This window comes from Pseudochaenichthys georgianus, chromosome 1 (assembly GCF_902827115.2).
Source record: "Pseudochaenichthys georgianus chromosome 1, fPseGeo1.2, whole genome shotgun sequence".
NCBI classification, from domain to species: Eukaryota; Metazoa; Chordata; class Actinopteri; order Perciformes; family Channichthyidae; genus Pseudochaenichthys; species Pseudochaenichthys georgianus.
Window position 1 is genome coordinate 21162193 of NC_047503.1, and position 25918 is coordinate 21188110.

Here is a 25918-nt window from a genome sequence, read left to right on the forward strand (position 1 = left end):
TTAAACTTGTGTGTTCTGGAGGATCTGATAGCATCGTTTTTTCGCGGCTTTGTTTCACCCGTAGTGACTTGTTAGACTTTTGGGTAGGGGAGGGACGTCTGGGTCCTACGGCCCGTGGTGTGGCTGGCCCAAGGCACCCTTCTGCTTTTGTTTGCGTCTGCCAGTCTTCCAGACCTCGTTCTTTTGCCGGTTGGCCTATGTGTATTACGGCTGTAACCCACCAATAAATGGTCGCCGCTAAGTGCTGAATGTTTGGTGTGTTTTCTTTTATGTTGCGGGTCTCCCCACGAGCCACTACCTCTGAGTAGAGGGTCGTAACATCTTGTTTATGACACAGTATTGTTTTATCCTGTTTGTGAATGCTGGGTTTTTAGAAAAAGAGTATGTGCAATCGATTCAATTACTAGGCTACCTCCATACGTTGAAAATCAGAGGCATTAAAAGAGCTGTCATGCTTGAAGTGCTATATGCATTTGTCATTGGTTTATTGTGTCTAATCAACAGCAAACAGTGTGAAGCCTATAGTTCACTGGCGCAGAACAATTACTTAATTCGGTCCATTAAATCCAGTCCTTTCAACACACATACCCACGGATATGAACAAGCAATGAAAACAATATTTGCCATTTTGCCGCCAAAACAGTATGCAACCAATTAGCCTCCGGACAATTAAAGGGCAATCATAAGGATAACTGACAACAATGGCAGTAAATCCATACCTTTATTGAGTGCTTGATGGCCCCTTAAGTGTATCCCAGTTTGTTAATGCTCAGCTCTATGTATTTTTAATTGCCTCATTATACCATTGATTTGATCTTAGAGAGGCATTAAAAATTGAGGAAGACGTAATAAATGATAGAGCTAAGTATCTCTGTGTTTCTCAGCCAACCAAATCAAGCCAGAAAGATCTCACTCACGCTGAAAATGTGATCACTGCAAACTATGATTGTTATATACATCATTTGTTTCTCAGAGGGGGATTTGCAGAGATGTAGATTCATAATTAGACTGCATGTAATGGAATAATTGAATTTATGAAAGGCTTTGCAAGTGCTCATTCCACACGCTAATCAGAAACCAATTTTAGTCAACATTCAAATGTTAAACTGTTTTTTGAGAATTAGTGACAACAAAATATGATTGAATTATGTATATTCTTACATTTCCACAGATATAAATCACCCCATAGAGTCTTAACTACAAAACACACGGCAGACTTTCTCTAGGGAAATTCACCATTCTTTGACAAAAAAACATTACATCCATCACTCTGTTTGGCCTTTGCTTTTCAAGCCCCTAATTTTCACTGCTTTGATAATTCACTTTTTAAGCCTCATCAGCTAAATGCCAGAGAAATGAAGTGACTGATTCCATCTAGATAAAAGAGAACATAATTAGTGTAAGAAGGTAAAGATAATGAAGTGATAAATGTAAGCCTGAGTGTAGGAGAAGGTAACAAGGTCAGTGGGGAAGTCTTTGGTTTAATAAGAAAGGAGGCCCGTGGATGATTAAAAAAGGGGGAGTGAAAGGTAAAAAGACACAACAGAATGAAGGAAAAGACGATGAGAAAGGGAGCAAAGACAAAGGAAGCGGGAAAATGCAAGAGAAGGACCCAGGAAAACTGTGTGAGTGTGTGGATGGAAATATATTAAAGTGAGAGAGGGATATGCTGAGTGCTGAATGTGACTTTTAAAGTTGGAGAGGTTGTTTTTAAGGCAGGTGACCCTTACAACTTATCACACACACAAAAACATAAACAGCCACAAGCACTCGTCCTTACTCTCTCTAAAATATATTTGGCTTCTAAACTTTTTTTTAACCGTCCCCTAAAATACAGACACACTAATACACAAGGGTAATGAGTGCTACCCTGCTTTGAGAGGAAGAGCATTCATTATCAGCACCATGCACTTAGAAAAATGAAACGTCAATAAGACAGCCAGAACACAAACACTCGCTCACACAGCCTGTAATGACTGCCAGGCTTGCCAAGAGACAGACGCACAGGTAAAGAGACTGAGAATGGGAAACAAACAGTAAACAGTAATTGAGTTGGCCAGTTAAAGCATTGTCAATATTATGCTCTGCGGTATTCTGGCTGCATAGCTTAACTCATATTTAAACATTACCTAAAAACAAGCTTCACCTATGTATTACTGATTTATGTATATGTTATCCCTGCAAGTGAAAGTAATAATTTCCGGCTTTGATCAAATACATTTACGTGGAATATTAATACAGTGTTTGAGATTAAATACTGAGAGAGCGCTGTATGACACATACAACGAGTGCTTGTTCAGCAAATCAGAACTGAATGAGAAACATCTCCGTTCCTGTCATGATGATTATCCCCCAGCATGCATCGTTTTCCTCCAGCAAAGTTTCAACTGAGGCCCATTCCCAAACCGCCCCCCTACACCCTACCCCTACACCCCTACACCCTAACCCTCCGTTTGCGCGTTCACGCGGAGGGTCCGCCATATTGAGGGCTGTTCCAAAGCAACGAGTGTGGAGGGGGTGTGGGCTATCAAGCCCTCAAACAGCGAGTCTGCAGCGGTGCTGACTTGAGACCGGTCTCTACCTGACCGGAGTCACGCTGTGTGTGTCCGTCAGGAAACACGCTGTTTTCAAGTAGTTCCAGCAAACATCCACTGATACATTTCCATGTTAACAACCTCATGATAACCTCATATGTTTTTAACTTAGGATCGTACCTGTGTTTAGTCTAGAAAAAGGTAAATGTGTGCATTTTATTATAAAGTTGTGTATATTTACAGACCTTTGCAAAAACTAAGAAGCTTATAAACATCAGGTTTAAAACTAAAAGAGCTTTGAAACACAATGAAAGATGTTTGGAGTTTTATTTGAGTTATTCATTTAAACTCTTTGTTTTTCTAAGAGATGCTGATTTGAAACCGTTGTTACATACAGTTACGGCATTTCCTGTTTCTGCCGGAGAGAGGGGAGGCCGTCCCAAAGCTTGCTGCTGTATTTACTCCCTCCATCTGACAGGAGGGAGCCTCGTTGAGCTGCGAGTGTGACTACTCACGGAGGGGTAGGGTCGAGGGAGTGGTTTGGGATTGGGCCAGAGTCTCAAATGCTGAGACATCATCACCTAGGCGGATGAGAGGGAATGGCTTCAGAACTCCCAAGTTCACTCATCATCTTTATAGTTGGCCATTCAGAAGACAAAGATGACAGGTTCTCACTCACATTAACGAGCTGACGGCCATGGAGAGGATGCAGAGGAAGTGAAGGGATGGGGGGATGAGAGAAGGAAAGAGAGAGCCATAAAACTGAGATGGGATGCTCAAGGCCAACACATGAACTCAGGCCCTCTCTGTGGAAAGATGGGCCCTCAGGGGGGGACAGATTATAGAGGAGTGCATGTGTGTGAGTGTTTTGCTGTCAGTGTTAGGACATTCATTTTTATATAAATAAGTGTGACACACTCCCTAAAACTCCCTAAATTAAGTCAGGATGATTGGCTATAACATTCCTAAAGATTCAACATCTATCAGTTAATCTATGAGGATTTCATATAAAAGACATGTTAAGTCTGTCACAAAATATTAGGAGCAAAAAGGACCTTCGTTACCACCAAACTGATATTTGAATGGAATAGGTCAAATAAATAATGTCGTTTTGTATTTGACAGATTATGTTTGCCCCAGATGCAGAGCTTTTACCACTGCACTTGGATATTCTCTCTCCACTTCTGTGCAACTCAAATTAGCATTGATTCTACAATACAATATTTACCTAGAATGGTCCTTGGAGAGTGCATAGCTTTACCAAGGTTAATGGCAAAATGGTTACAAAAATTAAACATAATATGATTTTCCCCATCGGATTCACAACAATTTAAAATGCAATTGACTCTTCCTTGGCCCATGATACACCCTTCCATCAAGTTTCACAATAATTGGTCATATATATTTTTTTATACTGCTGACAGACAAAAAGACAAACTAAGCTGCAAACATAACCTCACTGTAGGTTATAATAAGGAGGTGTAATACGGTGTCAGTACACGTCTGTGTTGGAATTCAATTTTCATTTATTAGTCCAAACATTTGTGGCCATTTTAACTTTCCATACTGCCTACCTAGATGATCCTGTACCTCTTGTACAAGCTACAGTACGAGCTGTACGAGCTGTTCCTCTGTTGAGCTTAGTGAATGCTAATGAGGTGTTCACTGAGCTGGAACTTTTCTGCTTCCTATGTAGCAAATGTCTGCTGAGCTGAAATAACCGTCTTAATTCCAGCATTTCTGAGTGTTCCCATGAGGATGCTGAAGAAAGGAAGGTGAGAAGAGAGTGTGTGTGTGTGTGTGTGTGTGTGTGTGTGTGTGTGTGTGTGTGTGTGTGTGTGTGTGTGTGTGTGTGTGTGTGTGTGTGTGTGTGTGTGTGTGTGTGTGTGTGTGTGTGGATGTGTATGTCTGCTCACTCAACCAGACACATGTAAGCATTAAAGTGCTTTTCTTGGTGAGGAAAGCAGCTTTTGGGAGTTCAACAGCAGGAGGTGAGCTGTCAGTGATTTGAAACCTTCAAAGTGTCAGGGATAGAAAGAGTGTGTGCGTTTTAAAAACACCAAAAGTGCCTGGCCAGCACACAGGAGATGAATATCTATATGTCTGCATTTGTATCAAACAAGAACGATAGTGGAGAGGAGCCTTCTACCTGAAAATATATGTTGCCTCATCTGTCAGTTTGTAAATGCTTCTTGGCAATAATCCTTCATCTCAGAAACATCCTGTTTACTGAGGTCATCACAAAACACACACAGCCAGATCTAAGGAATGATCATATCCCCACCTCCCTACTGAAAACCTGTTCTCCATCCATTATCCATCAATCCTACACGGACCACTATTGCGGTAAGCATGTTGTAACTTCCGGTTGTTGTTGTTGTTGTCATCTCCGGGTATCCTGTGTGCCTGTTCTGTTGCTGATAGCTTATTAACTTAAACTTAATCGATCGTTTTAAAACTCTTGATCACGGCAACTGCCTGACGTTGTAATCACACGTTACTACAGCTTAAGCACTCACAACTGTCCTTCTCTTAGTGACTGTAACTCCACAGTTGCCTACACTCAGTCTTTTCGGGTTTGCTAACGGTAGCTACTTTAGCTTGATATCTAGCCATGGCTCTTTCCCCAACCCTCGGGTGCTATTTCCTGCTCTTCCTGTCTCATGTTTGGTTACTTCCCTACCTCCTTTACTGGTACCGATACATGTGTTAAATGTAGTATAGTTGTTAGGTTGGAGGCGGGAATCATAGCCATAGAAGCCCGGCTCCGCATCTTAGAAAGTAACTCAGCTACAGTAAAGCCCATGTTAGCCGGTGCGGACCGGCAAAAGGTAGCTCCTGTTAGCCGTCCCCCGGCAATTCCCGAGCAGCAGGGAGACTGGGTGACTGTTCAGAAGGGGCATAACGCGAAACCCACAGGTCCCCACCAACCCGTTCACGTATCTAACAGATATTCCCCACTCAGCGAGACACCCGCTGAGAAGCCAACTCTGGTTAATGGTAGCTCTATTATGAGACACGTGAATTTAGAGACCGAAGCCTCCACAGTCACATGTATTCCGGGGGCCAGAGCGGGCGACGTTGAGGCGCATCTTAAACGGCGGGCTAAAAATAAACGTAAATACAGTAGGATTGTTATTCACGTCGGTGGTAATGATGTTCGTTTACGCCAATCAGAATGCACCAAACTTAATGTGGAGTCGGTGTGTAGTTATGCTAAAACAATGTCGGACACCGTACTCTTCTCTGGTCCCCTCCCCAATCTGATCAATGATGACATGTATGAGTGGGGGTGCTGAGGTGCTGGACTCCAGTGAACACTATTACGTGCACTATAGAGCATGCACAAAAGCAATCCCCACACGCAAACACACAGTACACCCGCGACTGTTACAATGAAGGCTCAATAATCAGCTCACGGCATATAGGCAGGGCGGGAGTGCTATTTTTTACGAGTGGGGAGCGGACCTCACACCTAATAGTCCGCTCTCTGGTGCGCACCAGACGACAGTTTGTTACATTGTTTCATTTTTCAGAAGGTTCGGTTTGCGTTCACACGGGCAAAACTCAAACGGACTATAAACTTTAAACACAAGTCATGTGCACGGAAATGCTGTTCAACCATTGGTCCGACATTAAGGGGGTAAAAACGCAAATCCCGGCAATTTCTACCGGAGCCTCCGCCATGGAGCATCGGCACTTTCGGCAGGTTATTCTCATGCTGCTGTTAATCTGGAGATCAACAGACGCGGCCAGCGCATATGATTATATAATCAGACAATGTCCGTTAAAAAACATTATAACACATAATGAGAGACGTTCTGCAGTAAGGAGGGGGTTTCACCGACGACAGGTGTTCTTACTTTTATGTAGTTGACGGATAATCTTTACTTTACACAACACTGTTCAACACTTAATTCTTCTTCACTCTTTAACTAAACAACCGCGGATGTCTTGAAAGACTCTTTCGCTAAAGATTTTTGAAGACATCTGCGTTCTTGTGACACGTAAATACTACGCTTCCTATGTGTTGCTGTGGACTGTGTTCACACCAGCAATGAACCGCTCCAGAGTTCACAAGCAAGCGCTCCGAGACCACCTATTTTAGCGGACCAGAGTCCGGTTGTTTAGTTCACTTAAGAGGTTTCGGACTGTGTTCACACCGACCCAAATGAACCGCACCAAGCGGCTAAACGCACCAGGGTTCGATTCGACCGGACTATACAAGACAGGTGTGAACGCACCCTAACGGCCCGTCCACACACAGGCATGAAAAAAATCTTGAAAAATCTTGATGCTGGGCGTGTCTGAAGCTTGGCGATTTTTTGCGAGCAAGGCGACCAACAACCAATCACATGAATCTCCCGCCCCCGACATACAAAGCAATAGCAATGTTAAAACGAAGTAAACTGGATATAAACTCCCCAAACAGGCGAAAACCTACCAGTTTCACCCACTGTCTCTGCCACCTCCCTCCATGCCTGGTTCCTCCAGTTTGTATCCCGGCAAATTGTTCTGGTCGTAAAGAACCGGGTGATTTGCTACCGTAATTTCTCGTTTGGAATATGAGGAAATGAACTGCGGTCTGGCTCTCCCAGCTTGCACGCAGTTTGATTGGCTAGCGCTTGTACTGGCGGGATTTGCATAAACGGGATTTGATTGGCTGATGCCAGCTTCGAAAGCATCGGGAGAACTTTTGCTCAACTTTTGATGCTCACGATGCTTGCAAAGCCATGCTCCGCTCCCCACAATGCAGTTCGGCGAAGATTAAAAATCTTCTACGTCAGCCCATTCAAGTGAATGGGCGAAGCTTTGAAAGATTTTTTTCATGCCTGTGTGTGGATGGGCCGTAAGAGATCTATGGATACATCTCTCAACACCCAGATGAAACAGTAAGCAGATGAAACAGTAAGCAGATGTTCTTTTTCTTTATGGATATTTTACAGATCACTCCCCTTTCAAACTGTATTCTTGTGTTACTGCCATATAGTATTTCATAACTGTTTTTCCTTTATTCTCTTATTTGTTTTATAACTATAATGATCATATGAAGGTGTGCCGCGGAAAGAATCTTTTGAATAATTTGTGACCAAACCGTATGAGACCCACTGAGATAACTTAGACAAAAGTGAACTATCTAAACACTCAGAGAGTCCTTTAGCTTACCTGAGCCTCTCAGTCTGAGAGGAGAGGACTCTCCTCCAGCTTGTTGTGGAACAAACAGCTCCGTATGTCCGTTAGTGCAGCTAGCTAACCAGATGCTAACAACACGGTCCTTGCTGCTGGCACCGGTCTCTCCCTCTCCCTCTCTCCCTCTCTCACACACACTAAATGCGCTATGTCCGCACCATAGACTGTATGGTCCGCACACACACCCACACCCACACACACACACACACACACACACACACACACACACACACACACACACACACACACACATTCTCACTCCCATCCCGTCACATTGACGGACGGTCAGGGCCCCTCCCCGTCGCTATATTACGTACAGGGTACCCCTTGCCCGTCAGGCTTCTACGGGCAGGGCGTCCCATAGACCTTCATTGCGGACAGCGGACCCCTTGACCGTCAGGCTTCTACGGGAAGGGCGTCCCATAGACCTTCATAGACCACGTGATCAACAACGATGGCCGACCTTCGTGTTATTCTCGGTGGAAAATGCCTATTTTAAGGTTCATTTGGCCATTAAAATGCGTTTTGATGTCATTTTATGCGAGTAATGAGTTTTTATTTCTGATTATTTGTGCAGTTCATGTACATGATGTTTAGTTTGCTAGTTATGACGAAGATTACTTCATGAATGTGTACACATTCATGGTTGCTAAGGTGGTTGCTATGGACGCTGCAACAGCTCCCAGACCACGTGATCAACAACAATGGCCGACCTTCGTGTTATTCTCGGTGGAAAATGCCTATTTTAAGGTTCATTTGGCCATTAAAATGCGTTTTGATGTCATTTTATGCGAGTAATGAGTTTTTATTTCTGATTATTTGTGCATGATGTTTAGTTTGCTAGTTATGACAAAGATTACTTCATGAATGTGTACACATGGTTGCTAACGTTTTTTTGGTGGAAATGTGTTTTTTTACAGCAAAGTCACCATCTGTACTTGGACTTATTGGGAGAATCTAAAGGCAAGAACATCCCAAATATTCATTTAGGTCTTTATTTTAGACAGTGTTGCCGTCTGTGAGGAAAATACATGGGGCTCAGAGCCTCGTATTTTTAAAATCTTTTTTTCCTTCTAATTTGTTATTCTTTTCAAAATAACACACTGTTATTTAGTCACCAATAACACAATTATCCTTGCTTTTATTTATTGGTTTAATTCCATAATCTCGGTCTTTTTTGGCATTCGTCAAGAACTGAATTTCAAAGGCATTTCGAGCGATTACCCAAGATCCTCAGCTAAGCTGATTGGATGTTTTAGCCGCAATGCATGCTGGGATTTGGTGTTTATATTATATGAAATCCGGAAAACATTTTAAAAGAATAAAATAATACTTAATTCCGAGTGCTCTTGCTTTTCTCTTTGAATGTCATCACATAACGGCATTGTAATACACGGTTTGGCTGCATTAAATATTACAGATCTGCTGTAGTTCTTTATTTATAGAGCCCTGATGAGAAGACCTTTGGAAAAACTGAAGAAATGCCGCCGAAACTGAATACTTGACGTGGATCATAAATATATCAACAATTAAAAAACATCTTCAATTTCTCTTCACACAATACGTCTCCTTGGAGTATCAATACTAATTCGGCTGACTTTTACATTTGATATAATTCATAGATAGGTTATATTTACACCATAACGGTGCACAGCTGATATAAAAGGACTTGTAGTTTTTAAAGATATTACTGATTTGAATTGGATTGAATTTTGAATGTAAGAATGTAAATACTGAGTCTGAAATAGTATAGCAATATGCTGTAAAATTATGTGAAAGCATGAATAAAACTACACATCTTCAGATGTTGTACATACACTAATAATACAAAGTTATTATGGCTGTGTGTACCTTGTGTGCACCGCCTAGTGGTTAAAGCACGTTATTGAATTATTGTTTTTATGTGTTATATTTGATTAAAAAAATATTAAGAGTACATATACTTTCATAGGGGGAAAGTAGAAGGTCTGTGATAGAAATATAGAATATAAAAAATCAAGAAGATACTATAAGTGATCTCTACAATAAAACTGTTTAGTGCAGGATGTACAAAGATATTAATAGGAGGAGGTGCAAAACAGAAAAATGAATTAACCTTTATTTAAACATTAAATAACAGATTAAGGTCTTCTTTTAAATAAGAAAAACACTTTGGGGGTATCTATCTACAGATAAATATTGAGCCTGACAAAGTACTTAACGTCTAATATATTGCTTTCCTGCAATGTTAACTATGTTGAAGCACTTATTTTAACTGATATTATACATATGGATTATACTCTTATGTATGTAGATAGAATAAGAAATGTGCAGAATATGACAGTTTAATGGTGGAGGTACACACATATTGATAGATGTCTTGTAATGCACTGTTGAGGAACCTGTGACCCACGTTTTTCATTCATTGCATAACTACACCGTAGTTGTGTATATGATGTCAATAAACCTTTAAAATCTTGAAATCTTGAAAGGGATGTGCAAAATAGCCATAATATATAGTCTTTAATTAACTATTAGTAGAGAATAACGTGTAATTAATATACTTTATTACTCGTTTCCATTCATGTCAATTGCAGATACATGTTTAGTCTTCTCAAGCACCAACTATCACATATCTCTCCTGATTGTTGGCACTTGACAATCACCTTCCCTGAATTTTACTCATGTGTAACTAAAGTCTGATTTAAGGGTTGTTTATATTTCACATCATTAATCAGAATCTGCAAAGTAACTCAAATAAGTGTAGTGGAGTAAAAATACCAGGTTAACCTCTGAATTGTAGTGGAGTAGAGTTACAAAGTATCAATGAGCTGTCATGTGGGTATATATTAATGCTATATATTGATGCTGCGCATTATGGACAGCGATTTTCACCCATTTATTAATTATATGTATTACATTTGATAACACCAATGTGTTTAATACTGGCAACTTCTAATTGTGGGAAAAACGAAAACGTTCAGTAGAGACGTCCCATAGAACATTTTGCGAAACACAATAGTGTAGTGTGTAGTTCTGGGGGGGCGTTCGATTCCAGTTTTGGATAGTCTGGCGTGGTTTCGTTCCATTTCAAACAGCTGTTTGACACTCGGCGTAACCTTGGCGCACTGCCACTCCAACATCCAATCCCAGACCTTGAAGAGTAATCACGGGGACTGTAGTCCTAAACGATAGCTGGGGATTATGGGTAGTGTAGTGTCTTCGGCCATCCTAAACTCAAAAATGTTGACCCATCGCAATGATGCTCGAAATGTCCCTTATAGGCCTACGTCTGTTTCCGGTTATTTTTATTTTGAAATTCAGTTCCTGACGAACGCCAAAAAAGCCCGAGATTATGGAATTAAACCAATAAATAAAAGCAAGGATAATTGTGTGTTATTGGTGAGTAAATAACAGTGTGTTATTTTGAAAAGAATAACAAATTGGAAGGAAAAAAAGATTTTAAAAATACGAGGCTCTGAGCCCCATGTATTTTCCTCACAGACGGCAACACTAAAGGTCTACAATAAAGACCTAAATGAATATTTGGGATGTTCTTGCCTTTAGATTCTCCCAATAAGTCCAAGTACAGAGGGTGACTTTGCTGTGAAAAAACACATTTCCACCAAAAAAACGTTAGCATTCATGAAGTAATCTTCGTCATAACTAGCAAACTAAACATCATGTACATGTACTGCACAACTAATCAGAAATAAAAACTCATTACTCGCATAAAATGACATCAAAACGCATTTTAATGGCCAAATTAACCTTAAAATAGGCATTTTCCACCGAGAATAACACGAAGGTCGGCCATTGTTGTTGATCACGTGGTCTGGGAGCTGTTGCAGCGTCCATAGCAACCACCTTAGCAACCATGAATGTGTACACATTCATGAGGTAATCTTCGTCATAACTAGCAAACTAAACATCATGTACATGTACTGCACAAATAATCAGAAATAAAAACTCAGTATTCGCATAAAATGACATCAAAACGCATTTTAATGGCCAAATGAACCTTAAAATAGGCATTATGAAGGTCTATGGGACGCCCTGCCTATAGAAGCCTGACGGTCAAGGGGTCCGCTGTCCGCAATGAAGGTCTATGGGACGCCCTGCCCGTAGAAGCCTGACGGGCAAGGGGTACCCTGTACGTAATATAGCGACGGGGAGGGGCCCTAACCGTCCGTCAATATATGACGGGATGGGAGTGAGAACGTGTTGCGCGCGCACACACACACACACACACACACACACACACACACACACACACACACACACACACACACACACACACACACACACACACACACACACACACACACACACACACAGACACACACACACACAGCCGAGTTTGAATGACACAAGCACACTTTTATTTCCATGCAACTCTCTGATTGGTCTTGTTGCATTCACTGAACACGGGAAATTACAGTCCTGCCGTCCTCTCGAGTGTCATGATGAGGTTCACGTAAAACACGGTTAATGTATTATATTATTGAGATAGAATTGTCCGGTGCTACAGAAAAAACATTCGGGGCAAGCCAATATATTATTTTACCAACAATGTGGAATTTATTGGATACATATTACACAGATTATGCACAGCAGCAATAATAATTCAGACAGGGGAGCTCCGCACCCCCTGCCTGCCGCTAGGGGGTGCTGCAGCGCCCTCAGCAGCCCCCTTCCCGCACCCATGCATCCATAGGAATCCCGAACCCAATAAAATACCCACTATTAGCGGTGTGTGTCTGCCCAAGGACATTTAAGGTAAAACCTAATAGAGGTGTCATACATAATAACCTAATAAAAGTAAATGTAACAACTACAGTGCAACAAAACAGGAATATTAAATGTGGTCTCTTAAACACAAGATCTCTAGCATCTAAAGCAATATTGGTAAATTATTTAATATCAGATTATAATATTGATATATGCTGTCTCACTGAAACTTGGTTGAGACATGAAGAATATGTCAGCATAAATGAGGTCACTCCACCCAGCCATATCAATACTCATATTGCCCGAGGCATGGGCAGAGGAGGTGGAGTTGCAGCAATCTTTGACTCAAGTTTACTGATCAATACTAAACCAAAATTCAATTATACCTCCTTTGAAAGTCTCGTTTATAGTCTTACGCATCCGACCTGGAAAACTTTGCAGCCAATCTTATTTGTGACAGTGTACCGTGCACCAGGTCCTTATTCAGAATTCGTATCAGAATTATCTGAGTTTTTATCAACTTTGGTACTTAAAACAGATAAAGTAATTATCGTAGGTGACTTTAATATTCATGTTGACGATGATAAAAATAGCCTTACTGTTGTATTTAACTCTATATTAGATTATGTTGGTTTCTGTCAGAGTGTGTAAATAAACCAACCCACTGCTATAATCACACTCTCGACCTTGTTCTGATTTATGGTATTGAAATTGAGCAACTATTAGTCGAACCACATAATCCTGCTTTATCCGACCATTTCTTAGTAACTTTTGAAGTACTATTATGAGACTACAAAGCATTAGTCAAAAGCTCCTGCAGCAGAAACCTATCTGTTAGTGCTATAGCCACATTTAAGGAAGAGATTCCACCAATACTTAACTCAATAGCATGTCTGCATGTAGGGGAGGAAACTTATACAAAATGTACACCACCCCAAATTGATCATGTTGTTGATAGTGCTATAGATGCGCTGCGAATAAAATTAGACTCTGTTGCTCCTTTGAAAGAGAAGAAAATAAAACAACATAGATTAGCTCCATGGCATAATGCCGAAACCCGCAAAATAAAGCAAAAGTCGAGACAACTTGAAAGGATATGGCGTTCCACTAAACTTGAAGAATCTCGTTTAATTTGGCATATTACTCTCAATGAATATAAGAAAGCACTGCGTAAAGCGAGAGCAGCTTACTACTCTTCATTAATAGATGAGAATAAGAATAATGCAAGATTTCTTTTCAGCACTGTAGCCAGGCTGACAGAGAGCCATAGCTCGATTGAGCCTTCTATTCCCATAGCACTCAGTAGTAATGATTTTATGTGCTATTTTAACGATAACATTGTTACTCTTAGAAACAAAATTAATGACCTCTTGCCTTTGACCAGTATAGTGTTATCAACAGCTCCCGGAAACGTAAGTTCTAATATTACACGATAGTAAACTAGAATGCTTTTCAGCCATAAACCTTGAACAATTAAATTCAATGATTCTCTCTTCTAAACCATCAACGTGCATGTTAAACCCAATTCCAACTAAGCTGTTGAAGGAAGTTTTTCCATTAATTAGCACTTCTTTATTAAATATTATGAATATGTCTTTATTATCAGGCTATGTTCCACAATCATTAAAAGTAGCAGTGATAAAACCGCTTCTTAAAAAGCACAACCTCGATCCAGAGGTTTTACTATAGACCTATTTTTAATCTTCTGTTCCTCTCAAAAATTCTCGAGAAAGCGGTCGCCAAACAGCTGCGCGATTACTTAAAAAACAATGATTTATTTGAAGATTTTCAGTCTGGCTTTAGAACACATCATACCACAGAGACAGCTCTGGTTAAAGTCACAAATTACATTCTAATAGCCTCAGACAAGGGACTTGTCTCTATTCTTGTTTTGCTCGATCTCAGTGCTGCATTTGATACTATTGATCATGATATCTTATTGCAAAGACTAGAGCACTTAGTTGGCATACAGGGAACTGCTTTAGGCTGGTTTAGGTCCTATCTATCTGAACGCTCTCAGTTTGTGTGTCAATGATGAATCTTCCACGCAAACCAAGGTTCGCCATGGAGTGCCACAGGGCTCAGTGCTCGGACCTATTTTGTTCACATTATATATGCTTCCGTTAGGCAATAGTATAAGGAATCATTCTGTACATTTTCATTGTTATGCGGATGATACTCAACCATATTTATCAATCAAGCCTGATGAAATTAATCATCTAAATAAAATTCAAGACTGCCTTAAGGACTTAAAAACGTGGATGACCTTACATGTTTTGATATTAAACACGACCAAAACTGAAGTTATTGTACTTGGCCCGAAGAATCTACGAAACAAATTATCTAAAGATATACTAACTATGGATGGCATTAATTTGGCCTCCAGTGAGACTGTAAGGAATCTTGGTGTTATATTTGATCAGGATTTATCCTTTAACGCCCACATAAAATCAATTTCAAGGACCGCCTACTTCCATCTACATAACATTGCAAAAATAAGGCATATCTTGCCTCAAAACGATGCAGAGAAACTAGTCCATGCATTTGTTACTTCTAGGCTGGATTCTTGTAACTCTTTATTATCAGGGAGTACCAAGAAGTCAGTCAAGTCGCTTCAGCTGATTCAAAATGCTGCGGCTCGTGTACTAACCAGAGTTAGGAAAAGGGACCACATTACTCCTGTTCTGGCTGCCTTACACTGGCTCCCTATAGAACACAGGATATAATTTAAAATTCTTCTTCTCGCCTACAAAGCCCTTAATGGGCAGGTGCCATCTTACCTTAAATAACTCATTATACCCTACTGTCCTACTAGGGCATTGCATTCCAAGAATGCAGGGTTGTTGGTTGTTCCTAGAGTCTCTAAAAGTACAATGGGAGCCTTTTCTTATCAAGCTCCACATTTGTGGAATCAGCTTCCAGTTTGTGTTCGGGCGGCAGACACCCTATCAGTTTTTAAGAGTGCGCTTAAGACCTTCCTTTTTGATAAAGCTTATAGTTAGAGCTGATTAGATTCAGCTCCTAGTTTTGCTGATATAGGCTTAGTTTGTCGGGGGACATCTTACTTCTTCCTTCTCTCTGTCTATACCTGTGTACTCTCATGTTCCGATTAACCGAGCTTCCCCAAATGTCTTTCTTTTTGGTGTCTATATACGCCGGGATCCGGAGTCATGGATGATCCTGCGGTCCTGTGTCCTGCATCGCGAGCCCTGGATCTTGAGTCGTGGCTGTGGTCCTGGATCATAGGTCCTGGATGGATATCCTCGTGGATTCATCTTCCTATTATAGACACATGCATTTCCAAACATTTGGATTACCTATGTTGCAAATGTATTATCTTTTCGATTTACACACGGCATCTAGTGCACGTCTGTCCGTCCTGGGAGAGGGATCCCTCCTCTGTTGCTCTCCCTGAGGTTTCTCCCATGTTCCCCTTTAAATTGTGGGTTTTCTCTGGAAGTTTTTCCTTGTACGATGTGAGGGTCTAAGGACAGAGGGTGTCGTATTGTCATACTGATATTCTGTACAAAGTGTGAAGTCCACTGAGACAAATGTAACATTTGTGATATTGGGCTATATAAATAAACATTGATTGATTGATTGATTGAATGATACTGTAATTTCTAACACAAAAACATGTTTGTTTACTATTTTTATGATGCTCTATTTATATGGATCAAATTATTCAAATGGGTCTTTCCACCCACGATGAAGATTTGTTATACTATTGTTGGTGATTTAAATTATTCTAGCCAGCCTTGGGCTTTTAATCCAATTTTCTTAGTGATCAAACTGTGAAATTACAACTTCTGGGTCTGTCATGTGATGCTATTTAATCTAAATATACTTTTTATTACACTTGAAACAGGAAGAAAGAGAAGCCTGTAAATCAACAGATATTTATTATAGTTAACTCAAATTCCGAAGGGTGGTTTAACACTGCAATCAAGCCATTTGTCTTCATGCGCCACTGAGCAACTTTCACAGGAATGAATGAGGGCCGGGCTCCAACACTGTGTCGTGTTCCTCATACAGCCATGGAGTATTGAACAAGGCAGGTGGGAAGCGAATCATTCATTCTAAATATGCAAGTGTTTTCAGTAAGAAAGTAGTGAAATGCACTGAGAGGTAATTTGATACACTTCATGTTACATTTTTAAATGCAACCACACAGTCCACTGCTCAAACACTGATAACATTTGAATGCTCGTCAAATCACATCTGACAATGTTTCCGTCGGCATCAACACGTGGAACTTTAGTTCCACTAAAGGCACGTCGGGAAGGGTTTCAGGAGCCACTCCACACTGGGCGAATCACTTCTGGGATCCTACTTTTGCCCGCCGAGTGGATTTAGCACGAGAGGGAGCAACTCTTGCAGAGATAAAGAGTCGGAAGTGTGGTCCCGGCTCTCCTCTCGCCGGCTCTCCACCTGCTCTGCTCTGCTGTGCTGTGCTGCTGTAGCTGAGGCCTGCTCCACCTTGCTCCGGGAACAGCGTGGTCGGGATACTGTTGTGCTGGACTGGGAGAATGGCGGGTGTCGTGTTTCTGCTGTGCCTTTTCTTGGCTGTGCTGGACAAGGAGAAGATCGCTAGTCGTCCTGAACAATCTACTGGATTCGGGTATGTTCTGCCGCCCGCTGTGGACATCCCCTGTACAGTTTCGGAGGTGTTGCACAAACAATTGCTGGTTGCACTGTCGCGGACATTCATTTCGGAAAATGTTTGTCTTTCTCACATGCCTGCCACGATGGTCCTTCAGAATTGTTTTTTAAACTCTAATCTCACTTTCGCAAAGTTTTCTGGTGACTCTAGAACAGCTGACAATGTATGTGTGTTGATTAAGAGGAAAAGGTGCTTGGTATTTTTATTGTTGTTACTATCAGGAAATGTACAGCCAAATCCAGGTCCACCGAGCAGTATTAGTCAAATAGCTACTCCTGCTGATTTTATATCTAGATCTGGGCTAGGTTTAATTCATTTAAATGTGCGTAGTCTGTTACCTAAATTAGATTTTGTCCGTATTTGGGCGAGTTCTACTGATGCTGATGTCATTGTCTTATCAGAAACGTGGCTAGATAAATCCATTTTGGCCTCTGACATTTACATAAATGGTTACAGTGTATATCGTACTGACCGCCCTAAAAAAGGTGGTGGCGTTGCCATTTATGTGAAAAATAAGTTTTGTGTAACTAATATGGTTTCCAAATCTGTTGGTAAACAGCTAGAATTTTTAGCCGTGAATATTGAGGTATCAAAGGGTCAACAGCTCATGGTGGTGGGCTGCTACAGGGCCCCTTCGGCTGTCAAGGACTCTTTATCGTCATTGGCAAAACTGTTATCGCAACTTTCCTACAAGGAAATAGTGCTGCTTGGTGATTTTAATTGGGACTGGTTAACTTCTGTGTCAGAGGATTTTAAAAACCTGTGTACCTCATTGAATTTTACCCAGATTATAGACAGTCCTACTCGCCCAAATATTAAGTCCCCAAATAAATCCTCCTTAATTGATCTAATTTTAACAAATGTTCCACATAAATACTCATCTGTGGGAGTATTTGCTAATGATGTGAGTGACCACTGTGTTGTAGCCACAATTAGGGACACTAAGGTCCAAAAGGTTAAACCACGTATCATCACAAAGAGAGACAAAAAACACTTTGTGGAGCAGGGTTTTTTACATGATCTGTTTGATTTTGATTGGGGTAGAATCAATTTGTGTGCTGATGTAGAAACTGCATGGTCTTATTTTTATCTTGGTTTTATGAAAATTATAGATAGACATGCACCTCTGCGTAAATTTAGAGTGAAGGGACGAAACAATCCCTGGTTTTCTGCTGAGCTGTCCAGTCTCCTTCATGAGAGAAATAATGCTTGGGCTAAGGCTAGGAAATCAGGCTCAGAGGTAGAATGGCTACGTTTTAGGCAGCTAAGAAATAGCTTCACATCCCAAATAAAAAGTGCTAAATCAAAGTACTATTTGTCGGTTACCACAGAAAACCTGAATAATCCTAGGAAATTTTGGAAAGCCATAAAATCGATTTCCACTGGTGATATCCCAAATGAGCTACCTCCGTGCCTTACCACAGCATCTGGCACTATATCAGACAGGGCTACTATGCTAAATTGTTTTAATAAGCATTTTGTGTCTTGTGGCTCTCTGTTTGGCTGTGTGGCTCCTGTGAACGCTCCAATCCTTGACTCTGAACAATGTGGTCTGGAAAACCCTTTCAGTTTTACTCCTTTAACTGTTGGTATTGTTCATGAAGCATTATCCAAGTTAGATCCTAGGAAACCGGCTGGCCCGGACAACGTAGAACCTTTCTTTTTAAAGATAGCTGCAGATTTTATTGCTCCACCTCTTACTTCTCTTTTTAACCTCTCCCTCAGCACGAACACAATTCCAAAAGTATGGAAGTCTGCTTATGTCTTGCCTTTACTGAAAGGAGGGGAGGCAACTATTTTAAATAACTATAGGCCAATCTCTAAATTGTTAGTTCTGGCTAAGGTGCTCGAACGCTTAGTGAGTGAACAAGTAAAGGAGTTTTTATGTATAAATGATATCCTGTCTAAACATCAGTCAGACTTCAGAAAGAAACACAGCACCATCACTGCGACAATGAAAGTGGTAAATGACATTACTACTATTTTAGATAATAAGCAGAGTTGTGCAGCTCTGTTTATTGACCTTTCCAAAGCGTTTGACACCGTTGATCATCGCATCTTAAAGCAGAGGCTACTCAGTATAGGCATATCCAGCCATGCAGTGGGGTGGTTTGTGAACTACCTCTCTGAAAGGTCCCAATGTGTTCACTTTGATGGGCTGTCTTCTGAGTGGTTAAACATTTCTAATGGTGTACCACAAGGTTCTGTTTTAGGACCACTTTTATTCTCCATATATATTAACAGTGTAGGTGATAATGTGGATGAAGCTACTTTACATTTTTATGCAGATGATACTGTAATGTATTGTGCAGGTCCCTCCATTAAAGAGGCTGTTGTTAAATTACAGGCTGTTTTTAACACTATTCAGACTCAGCTCTCTGAACTAAAGCTTCTTTTAAATGTTGAGAAAACCAAGGTAATGCTCTTTTCAAAAGCTAAAAAGACTCCAGAGCCTGTTTTAGATATTGTAACTACGCAAGGAACAAAACTTGAAGTTGTTGCCTGTTACAAATACCTTGGTATCTGGCTTGATGATTGTCTCTCTTTTAAACTTCATGTCAATAACCTGCTAAAAAAACTGAGGGTTAGGCTAGGTTTCTTTTTCAGAAACAAGTCCTGTTTCTCGCTTGAGGCCAGGAAAAGGCTAGTCACTGTGACCTTTTTACCTGTGCTGGACTATGGGGATTTGTTGTATATGAATGCACCTGCCAATTACCTGAGCAAATTGGATGCTGCGTATCACAGTGCTCTGAGATTTGTCACAAATTGTAAAGCGCTTACTCATCACTGTACACTGTATACCAAGGAAGGTTTACCATCTCTCTCTGTACGGAGGCTCAGTCACTGGTACACTTTTATCTATAAAGCTTTGTTGGGTAAACTCCCGTATTATATCTGCTCGCTGATAACACAGAGAGTTGCAAGCAGCTATTGTCTGAGGTCACATGATGTGGTCTTGTTAGATGTGCCAAGAGCAAGGACTGTCTCAGGTAAGACAGCTTTTATGTGCGCAGCTCCACTTGCTTGGAACAATCTTCAGCAAGAATTGAAACTGAGCAATCTCATTCCTCTGCATGTTTTTAAAGCTAGGGTAAATGAAATGCTTGCCGATACAATGGGCACTTGTAAATGTCTATAACTATGTATCCTGTAAATATAATGTATAATGTCCTTTATTGTTTTATGTTTCATGTGGAACCTATATGCTGCAGGTCTCCCTTGAAAAAGAGATCTATGATCTCAATGGGACCAATCTGGTTAAATAAAGGTTTGAAATGAAATGAAAAACCTATCTCACTCGCAGGTTCATTCAAATCAATAAATAATGATAAGTAACTAGTTGATTTATTTTTAGTGGATAGAAATGCCAAAAGTTGCGACAAAATCATTGTAAACAAAGCCTAGAGTGGCCTAAAACATTATGAATTTCTGTAAATATGTCATGATATTACTAAAGCACTGGGTAGTTAAGTGACAAGCAATTATGTGCAAGATTGGAAAACCAGTTAAACAACAGGAATTCAAAAAAAATAGTCGGATTGGCCTGAAAGTGGATGGCCTGATTTTCCTTAAATGTATTATTGCCACGTCAATGTGTGTGCTGTAAGTAAATAAGCTCATCAAAAATCATAAGACAAAGCAACTAACACTGTGGCAAATGGTTGAGAGTCCACAGTTAAAATCACCTACAAAGGAGCTTTTTATTTTTTATTTTAAGATGACTAGAAGAGGAAAATATAGTATTACAGTCCAGTATGAATACAAGAGCAAGACCTTGCTGCAATCACATTCCTAAACTCCATTTACCTGCATTGACCTTAATTGCTCATGTCCAGTCATATTCTAAGGGAGTACATGACATTTTAGCAAGGCCACAATGAGGTCCTCCTTGTAGTACATTAAAGTCTAAACATGAGTAAATGCTAAAGGGCTCGGTGCTGACCGCTCCAGTAGCTACTGTTTTTCAAATAAAGAGTTTAAAAAAGGGACAATAAAAAAGGAACACAAGTTCACAGATAACTCCATTTTATATTTAACCTGCTATGAACTCCAGTTTTAGCTGTTGTAATCTTGGTGGCTCCTAGAAATCCCAGTTTTTAGAACACACAATTCATCTGTACCCGTCTTCTTGAAGTAAATCAATTTAACTTGTTTTCTAACACCATCAGGCCTCTTTAGTTTTTTAGTTTTTTAAAATCAGAATTCACTGATCACTGATTGTTATTGTTTATCTGAGCCCTGTGCTACTTGATCTCCTTTTAGCTGTCTTTCTTTAACCATGGTTTAAATATCTCTTTTTTCTATATATTTTTCCTGAACTCTGAAAACACTAGCTTGGTACAGTACACACATACTTTATATTCACTAAGGATTTCCATATGCACATTTTAAAGTATCTGATCAATTCATAATCTTTTTAGCTACGGTATATCCTCAAACTTTTTTCAAGTTATTATGCCCCATAAGGATATCGTCATATGTTCTCTGAGTGACGTCTTCCATAATACACTGGGCCCTCGCTAATCCAATGAGAGCTTAGAAAAAAATGATTTAGTCGAGGAAACAACACGGCTGTCAGCCTCAGTGAGATGCACTAATGGAAAAATATAGCATTTAGTTTGGTAAACAGAAGGAGGTAAAATGCATTTAGGAATTCAAGCAAAAACAAAGCAATATACCTGATTGTCTTGGAGAAATGATCCGGTTTGAAGGTTGTTTTGAAATAAAAAGTTTACCACCCATGAATTATGTTTGTGTTTGTTTGTATTTGTGTGTGTGTGTGTGTGTGTGTGTGTGTGTGTGTGTTTATGCTTCTTACCCACGGTTAGCTGACCCATCAGTTGTCCCTGATCGTTCCTAGCATTGACTGTCACATTTCTGTCCGACTGTATGATCAATGGACTGTCCTAAAGAGGGAGGAAGAGGGAAAAAGGTGGTTATGAAAACAGAAAGTGGTAATATTTCTTTCTCAGTCACATACAAATCTGTGTATACTGATATACCTTTAGTTTCCATACCAACACACATGCTCCTTGCGTTCTTTCTCTCCCCTGTAGCCTCTACACTTGCCCTTCCAGGCACCACTCAATACTGTATTAACCTTATAACCAATACTGCCCTAAACTGTATCAACATTCACAGTTCACACTTGACACCCTCACTTCAGCCATACTCTGCATTACATTTGCATAATTTATTCAAGACAGCCTCCTGTCTGTCAGTGTGTTTGCTTGTTTTCCAGTTGTGCGCAAAAGAGCAATTATTCTCAACATAAATGAGCTTAATGCAATTGTGACCATGACCTCTGCTCCCCTCTTAAGATTCTGGTGGAGCCACACACGCTGCCTAAATCGGTTTACATTCGGTGGCTGTGTGTTGCAATGAATGCTAAACCCTGTGTCTGCTATTTTCATTAAGTTCCCAATTCAATCTAACAGCTGACTGTTTCTCTCTATCTCTTTGCCCCTCACCTTTCTCGCAATGAGTAAAATCATCGTACTTACAATCTTAACCAACTTTTATTTTCTTACCTTGCTTTTCTCTTTCCCCCTTTCATTATATCTCTGCACTTACATGAATTTATTTTTATTCTCTTTCCCTTCACTTCTCTCCCTCTATCTTTTAAATTGCTTATTTGTTTTGGCGGCGTGAAATGAATAGCTCACAGGTGACCCAATTTCTCTCTTGATTCCCCAAATGAATATCTTGCTGCATTCAAGTCTGAATTCCAAATGAGAATGTTGATCAAATTGGAAAATCGTTGATCCGTTAAAATGGAAAGATTCCTCTTTTTCCCCAATTCTTCTTCCATCCTATTCTCTCTCAGACGGCCTCAATCACCCCCTCTTTGTTTTGCTTTTCTTTTGGATGGATATTCATTGCTTTTGCGAGTCAAGACCACATTTCTAATATGCCACACCTGTCTGTTCTCTAATTTGAAGCGTCCAGGGTCTCCTGGGGACGAGCTCATCACAAGCACAAACAGGGACCAGGGGAAAAGTGTGAGGGACTTTCAGAACACACACACTAAAAGCATACACAAAGACACTGAATAAACAGTACACACAACACAATTAAACAAACCACCCACTCACACAGAGTCAGGTAACACATTTTCCAAACAACAAATGAGTGCTCCACAAGGTTTATTGTGCATTGCCACTCTCATCGGATACCTAATCCATGTATGCTGGATGAATCATTGTCAACGGGGCGTGTGATAGGCTTCACTATATTATCTTTCCACTCTGTTAAGAGGGATGGGCGCTTTGTAAAGCACAGCAGATGTAATGTGCCTCCAATCATTCCAGCTCAATGGGCAGTGTGTATGAACAGGCCTGATCCCATTCATTTAGTGCAGGACTCTGTCATTTAGAAGTGCAGCCGTAGATGGGGAATCTTATTTGATTAAGCACCCATATGCAGATGCATGGAAATTAGGGCTGTAAATAATTGCTGCATATTAAACAGCTGCTAATGTCTATTTATACAACAGCTGATTGAAGACAAACAATCTGACTGTTGGGGCTGAAGGAACATGCAGGAGCAGGTAACAATATGGACTGTGCTTCTTGATGCAAAAAGTGTTTATTTCCACCTCGGGCAATCAACAATTATTACAGTTCAAAACCTCACGCATCGAATCGTGAGCTCCTTATTACCTTGGTAACCACTTCTCACATTTGTATGTACATACGTCACATCGCATATAGAAATGACTATACCGTTTTTCATCATACCAACATAGACTGTGCCTGTGTTCGTTAATGAACAATTCATACATTTCACACTTTATTTTAAAATCCATGTTCTCTGTTTGCAGTCTTCTTCACTGTGATAGTTGAAAAAAGTGCTTTTGGGATGCATATTCTGCGTGGATCAATGGGTAATGTGCAGAAACATGCCGTGTCATAAGTTCAGGAAAGGGAAATATTTGTATCGTACTGACTTGTATAGAGCTGCTGCTTATACAGACCTATTGAGCTAGCTTTATGTGACATTAAAGCCATGAAAGCTCTGATCTTCAGTGAGGTTTTTCTTGATGTTTGATGACGGTTTGAAGTTTTACTCATTTTAATATCAGTTTGATGTTCATCCTTTTGGAGTTATACTGAAAAGTGTATTGCCTTGCATGATGGATCTGTAATATTTTATGACATGAATCCATCAGGTGATGCGTACACCATCTCTACATTGTTTGATGTTGTTGGTTGATGGAATTATTATTACACACTTACACAGTTACTGTGTGTGTGCAGGCCACAGCTGCTGTGTCAATGATGTACACATACACACACTCTTATAGTGACTGTCACCAAATATTTAAACTGACTCAATCTCAGATAAGCCTCAATACAATCTTCAGAACCCTCTTCACATACAATGACATACATTCAAATACATCTTACAGCATCTTCCCATAATCAGTTAGCCTATGTGAAATGCATTATAGTAATATATTTGTAATTCTATCTACAGACATTGATATCCTCATTAGGGTTGCAAAATTCCTGGAATTTTCAAAGATGGAAACTTTCCACGGGAATTAACGGGAATAAACGGGAATTTATGGGAATAAACGGGAATTTATGGGAATAAACGGGAATTTATGGGAATACACTGGGAATTTTCAAAATCGAAGGTTGGCTCTTCATAGGGAACTCAAACATAGCTGGGGAAAGTATATTTTAGCATAATCTTAACTAAAACAAACACATGCCACTCAAGTACACTTGAATATCCATGCCATAGCACACTGCTTACTGCATGGCTATTGAGACCACACAAAGGTTCGCAACAGGCTCACAAATGTGAGAGTGGAAGAACTGGTTGGCATTCGGGCAAACCTAAGGCTCTTTGAGCCTGACACAGAGCCATCCTCAACAAGGCTGGACAGTGACACTGCAGAGGAAGACTCAGAGTTAGATGTTGATGAGGCCCAGGAAGAGCCCATTGACTGAAAGGCTTTAGCAAAAATGCAGAGGATTGCTTGAAGGAAGATTTGCATGTTTAATGGCACTTTTTGGAGGGAGAGGGGCTCTTTTCATTTAACATTTTGAATGGGACTTTGTGGGGATCTTTGGATGGGGGGTGCATTTTTGTTCACTTTTTAATGAGTGGGGTTGGGGGGGATGAGTAATATTTAACTCAACATTCCTGTTTTCATTCTTCAATGAAACAAATAAAATCTGTTGAAATGTTAATTTTGCATCGAATATTTCCAAAATTCCCCAGCTTAACTTCCCATGGAAACTTTCCGCCCCTTTGCAACCCTAATCCTCATGCAGCCACATGGAGACAGTTAGGGCTCTCAGTTATCTCAGACATTCTCCAAGGCTGTTATAAGTAAAAGTTAATCTTTGCATCAGCACCATGATTAGGATCTGCTCCAACATGTAATGTGTTCTTCCATGGCCCATGGTTCACCCTTCTACAAAGTTTAGTTAAAACGGGCTATATGTCTTTAAATGTTTTATGATCCTGCTGACAAGCAGACAAACCAAAAGCAAACCAACAGACGGAACCAAATACAAAACCTCATTGGCGGTGGTAACAGGCCCATTTTGAAATAAAAAACAAACAAATAAAGTTTAATATGGCGTAACAATAAGCATACAAAAAGTATTTTAGGAAATTGGTTCATTTATCAAGGTAATTGATACTAATTGTTTAGAAGATTATATTGCAGAGAAAAGTAGTAGTAAGATTTAAGGCGGGTACAAGGGTGGGAAGGTGAGAAGACAGCAGATTCTTAAAGGCCTCTCTCAAAGATGGGGAAATGCTGTCTTTCATTTGAAGGGAGAGCGAGCTTACACTTTAA

At 40.2% G+C, this 25918-nt stretch overlaps 1 protein-coding gene across 1 annotated transcript in view; it reads right to left on the reverse strand.

Moving 5' to 3' along the window:
• The window catches only part of LOC117440777 (zeta-sarcoglycan), a 568571-nt gene that overhangs the window by 122470 nt on the left and 420183 nt on the right, over positions 1-25918 (reverse strand). The window contains exon 4 of the mRNA XM_034077045.1: positions 21917-22004. Coding sequence (XP_033932936.1) covers positions 21917-22004 — 88 coding nt within the window. The remainder of the gene's footprint in view (positions 1-21916; positions 22005-25918) is intronic.